The 12,004-nt window shown below is 42.1% G+C and overlaps 1 protein-coding gene across 2 annotated transcripts in view; it reads right to left on the bottom strand.

Annotated features, from left to right (window-relative positions):
- FAM189A2 (family with sequence similarity 189 member A2) overlaps nt 1-12,004 on the bottom strand; it is a 51,220-nt gene that overhangs the window by 20,486 nt on the left and 18,730 nt on the right. For both annotated transcript variants that reach the window (XM_036261323.1, XM_036261324.1), the window contains exon 3: nt 1,964-2,074. In XM_036261323.1, coding sequence (XP_036117216.1) covers nt 1,964-2,074 — 111 coding nt within the window. The remainder of the gene's footprint in view (nt 1-1,963; nt 2,075-12,004) is intronic.

A 12,004-nucleotide genomic window follows, 5' to 3' on the forward strand; every position in this document is an offset into this window, starting at 1 on the left:
GTGTATGAGTATCTTTAGAAAAGGATAAATGCCTAAAGGATGTGCAGCTAGGACACTCGGAAGACTATCTTGTGGGGGGACCAGGGACCCTTTCCTGCAGGAGATAATCTTTGAGTGAGGCTTTAAAAGACTGATGACACTTGGCTGAACAGGGAAGAAAGGGGCAGGGCATTTGGGGGGGGGTGGGACACAGCATTGTTAGAAATAGGAAAGTAGGGCAGGAGCTGGGTAATGACCGGCAGGCTTGGGCTCAGTTACACAGAGTGGGGCTGCTGCAGTGAGCAGGCAGGAAGAGGGTGAACCGAAGAGGGCCTTCAAACCCAGAAAAGGCTGTTAGCTTGTGACCCCATAACTTAAGGTTACTGAGTAATTAAATACAAAACAAATCAAAAGCCTTAAGAAGGAGCAGTGGTTTTCAGTGAGTCCCTAAGGCTGTTTCCTATTTGGGAAGGTCACGAGTTTCCCTGCCAGGGCCTTATCACGTCCTCTGGAGAAAGCGGCCCTTCTTTGCTTGCATCTGGCTGGTTTCGAAAGGGTGAGAGGGTGAGAGGTTGCCTTGTACCAAGTTCCAAATAGATGAGATTTGATATAATTTCTAAAATGTCCTTTTATTGGCTTTGCTTCATGTCACAGGGAGATGCTGATTACTACCAAGTCCTTTTAAAGAGTTCAGAGATGACAAGCAATTTTACTTCTGGTTATAACTCCAAAGAACTGAAGGCAGGGTCTCACACAGGTATGTGTAAACCTTGTTTCCTAAGCAGTACTATTCACAGTAGCCAAAAGGAGGACGCAACCCAATCATTCACTAATGAGTGAATGGATAAACAAAATGTATCACATACATACGGTGGAGTATTATTAAGCCTTAAAAAGGACATTCTGACACAGTATAATATGGATAAAACTTTAAGGATGCCCTGGCCAGTTTTGCTCAGTGGTTAGAGTGTCAGTCCGCAGACCAAAGAGTCACGGGTTCGATTCTGGTCAAGGGCATGTACGTCGGTTGTGGTTTGTCCCCGGCCCTGGCTGGCGTCGTGCGGGAGGCAACCAGTCGATATGTCTCTCTCATGTCAAGGTTTCTCTCTCTCCTCCTCCCTCCCACTCTATCTGAAGACAAATGGAAAAATATTCTAGGGTAAGGATTAAAAAAACTTTAACAACATTATGCTAAGTGAAATAAGCCAGTCGGAAAAAAAAAACCAAATAGTATATGATTCCACTTAGATGAGGTACCTAGAGTAGTTCAAGTCAGAATGTAGAATGGTGGTGGCTGGGGGTGGGGGTGGGGGAGCAGAATGGGGAGCTACTGTTTAATAGTGCTTCAGTTTTGCAAGATAGAGAGTTCTGCAGATTGGTTGTACAACAATGTCAATGTACTTAACACTACTAAGTGGTTGGGATGCTATATTTTGTGTTACATGTATTTTACCACAATTAAAAATTAGAAAAAAAAAATTCAGAGATGGTCCAGGTCCATGACCTCTTACACACAACCCTGAAATCCAGGAAGTTTCCACTGCAGCCGCTGTCCCAGATTTCACTGGGTGCTACAGAATAAACAGCGTGTACGTCAAATTTATCTTCTAAGAACTGGAAAAACTCCGAAATCTGAAACACCCCCGGCCTCCAGTGGTTGTGGATAAAGGACTGCTGACCTGTATTCTGATAATATCCGATTTTCCTCTTCGGGTGAGAGCGGACAGATACTGATAGTGGATAACTAATCCACCACTAACTGAGGGTGTATCATACAGCGTGGGTTGGGGTTCTGCTGGCTGGCCCCTGCCTTGAATAACTGCCAAGCTGAGGGAAATAACTAGCAGGCAGCTTCCTTTTACCCACTTCGGGTTTCACTTTAGGACGCTGCCTGGCGCTGGAGGTTGCCAGCCACACTCTGGCACCCACAGTGAGCAGCCAGGCCAGGTCGGCCGGTGCACGGTGATGTTTTAGGACTGCTTACCAAGTCACACCTGGGCACACTGGACACGAACTGCGCCCCTTGGCAGCCCAGGATAAACCCAGCTAAATTTAAGAGGACACACACCACAGAGAGCAGCACGAACAGGTTTACCTGAAATGGCAAGAAAAGAGGGGGTTAGGAAAAAACGCCAGCTAAATTCAGAGAGAGTTTTGTCTGAATAAAAGAAACTCACATTCTCTTCTTAGAGGAAACATTTTGTAAAAAGGCAGAACCATGTTTTTAGTATCCATGTCTCTCCCCCCCACACACACTTTTCAGAATTTTTAAAATGTGCTCAGGAATGTTATTGCTTTTCAAGTCTTCTCAATAACTTCAGGTCCCTACTTTTTTTCTCTGCAGATAAGAGCATTCTCTCCCTATCTTGTATCTGTTCCTTAGGTTAAGCAATGCCGCTTTCTCCTTGAGCCATTGTTACTTGTTCTGAGGTCTGCAGGGTCCATGCTAGGTAGACAAATGGAGAATTCTCGAATATAAATGGAACCCAGGACAATCAAGGCCCTCAGAGCCATTACTAGCCAGAAACTGTAGGATACAAGTGAAAAAAAAAAAAGATGAGCCTTTTTTCAGTCCTGCAGGAGGCCGGCTGAGCCTCTCCTGATAAGACTGGAATGTCCCTCAGTTGCCCCTCAAACCCGGCACCCAATCAGCAGCCAGACAGAGTGGCGCCAGTAACCACCAGGTACTGCGTTATCTACTCCAGTATCAGATGCCTTGAAAAGAAAGCAGAGTTATAGCCCTTAAGCCCACCAGCACACCACTAATCTTCATAACTAAAGCTCAGCAGCATCAGATACCGAATGGGTGGGAGTTCATTACCCAACACTGGACCCTAAATGTCATCCTTGAAATCTCAAATCCAGTTCATCAAATGAAAATCAATAGGCAAGCCCCGGAATGGAAGAACATTTTTCATGCATATGCTGAACAAAGAACCTTTTCCAGAATATACAAATAACTTCTCAACTCAATAAGAAGAAGGCAAAAAAACTAGAAAAAATTAAAAATTGCCGATTAAAAATCGGGCAAAAGACTAGAACACATATTTGACAAAAGAAGATACAGAAACGGCCAATAAGCACATGAAAAGGTGTCAACACCATCAACAATCACGAACGCAAATTAAAACTACAATGAGAGACGATTTGACACCAACAAGCGTGGTTAAAATTAAAAAGACTGAGCACAGTAAGTGTTGGTAAGAATGAGGAGCCCACGGACTCTCAGACATCGCTTGTCCAGGTATAAAACGATACCACCACTTTAGAAAACCGTTCTTCAGTTTCTTAAAAATTAAATATAAATTTCCCATGCAGGTGGAGATACTCTACCCTCAGCTCCCCACACCATAACTGCAGGCTGCACAAGGTGAGGGCCTTCCAAAGCATACAGCATGACAGGATCGAGGAGGAGTAGCCTTCCAGTGGAGAACCTGACAAACACATCAACCAGGTGACCACGGTCAACACCACGAATGAGCCCTGTCGATGGTGTGCACCCTTGATGTGATATGATGAAAACAGCATTTTACCTCTGTGGTCTTCCTCTCCAACATTCCTAATAACCTCAGTCTGTGTGTGAGAAAAACAGCAATCTCAGCTGAGGTGCATTCTACATAATCCCTGACAAGTACTCTTTAAAACACTCGAGAACATGAAAAACAAGGAGAGTCTAAGAAACTGTCACAGCCAAGAGGAGCCAAAGCAGACATGACAACTAAATGTAAGGTGATGTCCTGGGTAAGATCCGGACAGAGAAAGGATGTTAGGTATAAACTCAGGAAACCTGAAGCGTATACATTTTCATTGATACTGATGTATCAATATTGGTTCATTAACTGGGACAAATGTACCAACCTAACGTGAGATAACAATAATAGGGGAAACAGGGTATGAGGTATATAGAACCTCTCTGTACTATCTTTGCAATATTTCTGTAAATCTAAAACCATGCTAAAATAAAATTTCGATTAAAATCAGTTCTGAATATACACCCACTGGATGACCTGCAATTCCACACCTAGGAATAGACCCAGAGAAATAAGTGCAATTGCCCGCAAAAGGACTTACAGAAGCTATGTACAGCAGCCTTGTTCAATTAGACTGAAAAGTAGGAAGAACTCAAACATCCAGCCCAGGAGAACGAATACCCAGACTGTGGCTGTTCACAGCGGAGAACTTCCAGCGATGAAGAGGAACGAAGTACTGATGCACAACAGCAGCGTCAAGTCCAGAGGCATGATGTTGAAGAAAACGAGCCAGATACTGGAAGATTTCACTTACATGATGTTCGAGAACAGACAAAATGACCATGGTGATACAAAGAAATAAGAAGAGTGTTTTGCCTGTTTTTCAAGGAAGGTATGGAGTGAGGGGATGCCTGAGGAGACAAGGCAGTTTTCTGGCGTGGTAAACATGTTCTGTATCTTCTTGGTTACTGGCTATGTGGGTGTATCCAACTGACAAAGCTTAGCTAACTGAACACTTATGATCAGGAATTTATGTAAATTATATTCACTGTATACATACTTTTTAAAGCAGCAAAGAAAACCCTGAGTCCAGCTGCCACGGCGGGAGTGTGAGATCATACACTGAATGGTGCTACTTGTGAAATGTCAGAACAACAGACACGATGAGAGAATGCTCCCGGGATTCACTGCCTGGGAGACTCACCTTCTCTCCTGCATGGGAGAGGCCGCCAAGAGAAGTCCGAGTCAAGTCGCCAGAATGCCACCCCTGCAAACCCCAGAATGAGGACCTGGGCAGAGGCACATGGGCTGTGTAAAGAATCACCATGTGCTGGTCCCCAAATTCATTCCTGCATATGGTTTTTTTTTTTATTACTACCATTATTTTTATTGCCATTATTAGTATCTGGCCAAACTTATTTGTCAAATGGTCACTCAAATAACTCTTGTGCACATATCAGACGTGGGGGTTATTAGGATACCAAGCACATGTTTCAGAAGTTGGATAGGGTTCAAGGATACAAAATATTGAAGTTATAAGGGACCCACTTAGGATTTACAGGGACCTTCAAAATGGACCCGTTTGGCTTTAACCTAGTTATAATGGTATCATTTCCAAGACCCACATTTCCATCCCAACTATCACCAGATAGCATCTCCCCAAACACAAGGCAGTGAAACATCGGCTACTAGCGAAGAACCTCATAATCACAAAGCCCATTCAGCTACATCTGCAAAAGGGAAGAATTTCTTATGTTTCTTATACTGTCATCATTCTTGCCTTAAAAAAAAAAAAAAGTCATTGCAGTAATCTGAGTTCCTCTTTGTGGAAAGCACCTGAAGTTGAAATCAGGAGACTGGGTTCAAATGCAGGCAGCCTCACTTGTTGGCCATGATATATCAGGCAACCTCTGTGTATGATTCAGCAACTCACTTTTAGGTACATACTCGACAAATCAATGCATATGTCCACAGGAAGACACACAAGAATGTTTGTAGCAACTGATTCATACTAACCAAAATCTGGGAGCAGTGTAAATATCCATAAACAGGAGAATGGGTGAACAGATTACAGTATACTCAGAAATAGAATAAAACTCAGTGCTATAGTCTGAATGTTTGTGTTCCCCCAAATTTATATGTTGAAATCCTAACCCCCAGATGATAGTATTAGGAGGTGGGGCCTTTGGGAGGTGATTAGGCCATGAGAGTCGAGCCCTCGGGAATGGAGTTAGTGAGTGTGTGTGTGTGTGTGTGTGTGTGTGCTTTTCTATTTAAATATCAAAAGCTCGTCCAATTCTTTCCTCATAAGAAAAAACTCAAAAACATTAATCTAAAAAATACAATTTTTAAAAATTCTTGATATATTTATTTATTTATTATTTGTGAGAGAGGAAGGTGATTAAATACTCAGTCAGTCACCATGCCTTTTATCCTCCACATGCAGCCTTGCATACTGCTCCAAACAAATGAGAAGCAAAACATACTCTTCACCAGTGGGGCACAAAATCTGAACCAAGGACCTTAAAAAATAGGTGGTCTTAAATAATACTGAATGAATGAATGAATCCATCAATCACTCAGTGAACAGAGGAAAGAAAACCGATGCTTTGTGATACCACCCCATGGAGGTATCATGCATTCTTACTGCTGTTCTGGAACATACACAGACAGGCCCTGGAAGGCCAGCAACGCACTCCCTGTCACTGCGTGCGTGGGAATGGCTCCCACCTCTGCTCCGGGTGGGAGCTCACCATTTCCTGAGGAAGAAAAATGGGCAGAGTAGGGGGTGGTGGGTGAGTGGGTAGAAGAACAAAGCAGCCGGTGCTTAGAATTCAGGTTACATTTTCCCCTTAAAACAGGAATGTCATGTGTTGTGAATACATTTAATGCCATTGAACTGCACACTTTAAAACGGTAAAAGTGTGCGCTGGCCAGTTTGGCTCAACGGTTAGAGCGTCGGCCCACGCACCAGAGAGTCTGGGTTTGGTTCCCACTAAGGGCATGTACCTTGGTTGCAGTTTGTCCCCGGTCCCAGTTGGGGTCGTGTGGGTGGCAGCCACTCAGTGCGTCTCTCTCACATCTATGTTTCTCTCTCTCTCTCCCTCTCTCTCTCCCTCCCGCTCTATCTGAAGATAAATGCGAAAATGTCCTCACGTGAGGATTTAAAAAATGATAAAAGTGGTCATTTTTGTTATATGTATATTTTATCACAAATTTTAATAATCACACACAAAAATAAAAAAGGAAAGAAAGGAAAAGAGATGGAGTCCAATTTCTGTTTCCCCTCCCCTTGATGCTGAGCTGGTCTTAGGAACTTGTCTGATCAATGGAATGTGGCAGAAGTAATGTTCTAGGACACACAAAGCTAGATCCTAGGAAACCCGAGCAGCTGGGCCTCTTGGAACACTCATCCAAGTCAACAGATCCTCGCCAACATGCTGGGGCAGTTACATGCGGAAGTCACAAGTTCATGCTTTAGTCAACCGCCCTTATGAGCACCCACAGGTGTCTTTTATAAATATATACTGAAATATTTAAAAATAAAATATTGTGAAGGCTGAGATTTATTTCAAAACAATCCAATGGCAAGAGAAAAGAGAAATGGTTAGGGGTTTGGTGAGACAAGTCTGAACATTTGTTAGTGATTATGGTAGATGGGCAACATGTACAAGGGGCTTGTTGTATTTCTCTCAGATTAGGGGTGCACTTGAAATTCACCATACCAAATAAATGAAAGGAAGAGGAGAAAATGGAAGGGGAGAAGGAAAGAAATGAGAAGGAGGAGAAGAAAAAGGGCAGGAGGAGAGAAGAAGAAATAAACCAATTTGACTCATCTCTTCACAAAGTCATTTTCTGGAAAGAGAAAAAAAAAAAGAGGCAAGAAGAGTATTCCAGAAAACAAAAGACTAAAGATGCAATAATCAAAGAAAATGACTGAACCTTGATTGGCCCTAGATTTTAAAAAATGGAACTCGGTTACACAGACATATTCACTTGTTTGATAATACATCAATCTGCACACTGATACATACAGAAATATGCACAAATCATACTTCGGTTAAAAAGCTTTTTGATTAAGAAAAAGTTATACAACATTTTGGAATGACTGGGGAAATTTAAGTGAGAGCAAAATATTAGATGACATTAGGAAATTATCAGTCATTTTCTTATTTATGATAATGTTATTATGGTGAGATAAAGAACGTCTGATTTTTAGGAGAGAATGCCTCTTAAGAAATATAGAGGTAAAGTACCATGAAGTCTGCAACTTTGAAATAGTTCAAAATCAAATCCCTTATTTGTGCATAGACATAGTAAATATGACAAAACGTTAACAGCTACAGAATCCAAGTAGAAGGCATATGAGAATTTGTTGGGTTCTTTGCTCAACTTTTGTGTAAGTTTGACAATTTGCATGATAAAACATTGAAAAAATATTGAAGAGACCTTTTCAGGTGCAAAAGTAACGAAGTAGAAGCAATTGTCTACCAGCTACCACTAGTGAACTTCTTTCTAAAGCAGCTGGATAATCTGCCTGGAGGTGCAAAGTTCCTAGTGGAGTATTCATTACAAAGTCAAATCTTCTTGGCACAGCAGGGTCATCTGTCTGCTCCTCGCACGCACACGCTGAGGTCAAGCCTAGCCATCGCTCAGGCCCACCCAGCTGCACAGAGCTCCCAGGCTCCCTCCCTCGCGGGCAAGCCTGCTCTGGGAACAGACCCACACAAGCGGGGTAGTGACATAAAGCATGGACTCTGGAGACAGAACACCTGAAACTGCATCCCAACGCTTCCACTTCTAGCTATGCAACCTTGAGCAAATTACTTAACCTCTCTGTGCCTCAGTTTCCTCAGAATGAGGAAACTAGTAACACTTCATAGATTAGTGGGTTAACACATGCATCTCAGTTACGTGTTTATTATTATTACACATTATTACAGACATTACAAATATTACCAATCTAGTTCTTCAGTCATGAAATGAACAGCCAAGGATCAAAAAGCAAACAGTGCAAAAAACAAAGACCAAGTTATCAACCAGAACCACTGACCCCCAGGGAGCAAACAGATTACCCAGAAAGTACAAAAGGAAAAATGTTAATGGGTCTAATCTGTATCTTCGAAGAGATAAGGAAAATTATAGCATACATAGAACAAGAAGAGTTGCTATGGAAAAAGATGAATCAGCGGTCAAAAAAGAATTCCTAAATATCAAAATATATAATTATCTCTTTTTTTCTTTTTTTTCAGTCCTTACCAAAGGATATTTTCCCATTTTTGTTCAGATAGAGTGGGAGGGGGAGAAAGAGAGAAAAACGTCTACGTGAGAGACACATCGACTGGTTGCCTCCCGCATGACCTGACCGAAACCAAGGTAAGTTCCTTGACCGGAATGGAACCCATGACTGTTGCTCTAACCGCTGAGCCAAACTGGCCAGGGCCAAAATATATAATTCTCAAACAAAAAGAAAAAAATTAAGAAAATACCCAGAATATAAACGAAAAAAGACAAAGAAATAGAAAACGTGAACCTTTGAAAAGTTAAGAAACAGAGCTCAATTCAAGAGGTCTAACATCTGATTATTAAGTGTTCCAAAAAGAAAGAGCAGAGCAGATTGAGGGAAGGAAATATTCAAATAATTTTAAAAATTGCTCAGTGTTGAAGGAAGGCATGTCTTCAAAGTAAAACAGCTCCAATAATGAATCACAGACCTAGATATAAACTAAAACAATAAAACTCTTAGAAGAAAAGCTGAGCGAATCTTCTGAACTATGACAGTACAGCGACAATAAACACAATAAACTGGACTTCATCAAAATGAAAAAACTTTTGTGCTTCAAAGAACACCATCAAAAAAGTAAAAAAGACAATACACAGAATGAGAGAAAATGTTGGCAAATAATTTATCTGAAAAGGGACTTGTAATAAAAACAATCCAATTTAAAAATGAGCAAAGGATCTGAATAGACACTTCTCCAAAGACATGCAAATACCAATAAGCACGTGAAAAGATGCTCATTTCTACTTAACACCCATAAAGATGACTACAATAAAAACAACAGACAATAATAAGCATTGACAAAAACATGGAGAAATTAAAACCCACGTATACTGTTGCTGGGAACATAAAATGACACAGCCGCTTTGGAAAACAGTTCCTCAAAATGCTAAACATAGAGCTACCATATGACTCAGCAATTCTTTTCTTAAGCATATAGCCAAGAGAACTGAAAACATGTCCACAAAATAACTTGTACACTAATGCTCATAGCAGCATTATTGATATTAGCCCCAAAGTAGAAATGTCCATCAACTGACAAATAAATAAATAATAATAATCATCATCAATGGAATATTATTCAACAATAAAAAGGGGGACGTACTGATGCATGCTGCAACATGGATAACTCTTTAAAATAGTGTGCTTACAAAAACATGCTAACTGAAAGAAGCCAGTTACAAAGGATCACATATTATATAATCTCATTTATTTGAAATACCCAGAATAGGCAAATTTATAGACAGAAACGGCATTAGCGATTTCCTAGGGCTGGGAGTGTTGGGGCGGATCGAGAGTGACTTCCAGTGGGTACAGGGTTTCTTTGGGGGGTGATGAAAATGTTCTACAATTGATGGTGGTGAGTTTGCACGTCTGTGAACACACTAACGACCACTGACCTGCACACTTTAAATGGGCGAATGTTATGTGGTATGTCCATTTTATCTCAATAGAGCTATAAAAAAATTAGTAGCCAGATGATCTCTGAAATCTTTTTTTTTTGTCAATGAGAAAAAGAAGTCATTTAGGAACTCCAGGAAAAATAATAAATCTATATGTCAGAGTCATGGTTCAAAGCTGAACCAAATTAAAATGTGACATAATATTGAGCAGATGATAGAGAATAAGAAAAAAACAATAGATTGGATTTGGCTGCTCCAAACTGTCCTCCTGTGAGTGACACGGGTTACGTTTCCTTCTCTAGAACCTGTCGTTCTTCCTGGTGCCTCGGGCGCTTATGCAGCTGACTCTCCAACAGCAGGCCTCAGGGGTCAACAGAAAACCACCTGTTCTCTTCCCCAACGTTGGTCAAGCCCACTTTGCAGAGACTGCTCTTCCTCACCCCTTAGATGAAATTTGGGGCAAGGCCCATGACTTCTCTGTTTAATATCAGATACCAAGAGTCCCTCAGTCACTGCAAGTAACAGAAAGTCTCATTTCCATAATGACAATGTCCAGACCTGTGTCATGTCCCAGTCAAATCTTGCAACTTCACTTAAATGTCAGCTTTTCTTCTCATCAGGTTGATTACTGCAGGGAGCAAGCAAGCCTGTGGTGGGCAAGGCAAGGGAGTGATGCAATCTTCCTGATGTCCCTACTGTTTGTGTCCACGTCCCCTAAGCCTGTAGCCATAGCTCTGTCATCTGGGACAGGAGGGGATGAGGGGGAGGCCAGGGCATGATGGTAAGCAAGGTAAGGGGCAGCCAGAGTTCGCTTGACTGTTCACTTCCAGCCTCGGCGGAACGGGGCTTCCAGTGATACACATTGTTGCTCCCGCAGTTCCCTGGACTTGGGGTCCAGCTGTGCAGGCTGTGGTCTCCTCACTCCTCTACGAGGCTCTGGGGAGCAGGAACTAAGCTCACCCAAGCTCTGCTCTCTCTTGCATCTGATCAGTTGGAAGTTTGCAGCTTGGGCTTGGCCTGTGAAAGTACATTTATTCCCAACTGCAGTCTTTAACTCTAAGGCCACAGGGTACTCGAACCAGGCCTCTAAATTCCCCCAAGCATGTGCCTGACATCAGTCCAGTCAAGCGCCAAGGGACCCATATCAAGTTCTCCAAGTGCTTATCTTCAAGTACCTCTCCCCTGGGGAGATGAAACTCAAAATGCCAGAGCAATTCAGTAACTTTCTCAAAAACATTTGCCTCTTCAACCCCTAATCTTTTTTTATGGGCTGGGGAAGGAGATCAGCTAAGGGTTGCAAAACTGCTTTCCACCCAGAAGCTCTGCAAGGCCTGGGGGACAGCCTGGCGGGGCTGCACTGCGGGAGCTGCCGACATCTGCTGTGTTGCAGCCCCAGCTGAATCTGGAAATGAAGAATCCAGTTCTAACATCCGGGTACAGTCACATTCACAGAAATGCTACTATGGCTTTCATTGTTTTAGAAACAATTTATAGATGTTTGAACGGCACAGCATAGTTTAAGAGCAAAATGTAAACAATAAAACACTGACAACGCAAGGTGATGGTGTTCCTGTTAAAAGCTGGGAGGTGGAAGGGGGACAGAAGTGGAGCTCATTTCTCCACCTTACAAAAGAGAGGCAAGACATACTATGCAAAATTGACTTAAAAAATAGAAGTTTATAATACCATTTAAAATGATAAAGTCATCAATAAGGCAAATAAAAATAATTTCCAAACACAGGAGAGGAAGCCAGGTGGGGGAGTTAGATTCCTCGCGTCAGCAGGTGGAGACAACCTCCAGGAGCACTAAAACCTGAAATGAGTTTAAAATGGTTGCCTTGGGGAGCGTAACCAGGTTTGGATGCTGGAAG

This window comes from Molossus molossus, unplaced genomic scaffold (assembly GCF_014108415.1).
Source record: "Molossus molossus isolate mMolMol1 unplaced genomic scaffold, mMolMol1.p scaffold_m16_p_14, whole genome shotgun sequence".
In the NCBI taxonomy this organism is placed as follows: domain Eukaryota; kingdom Metazoa; phylum Chordata; class Mammalia; order Chiroptera; family Molossidae; genus Molossus; species Molossus molossus.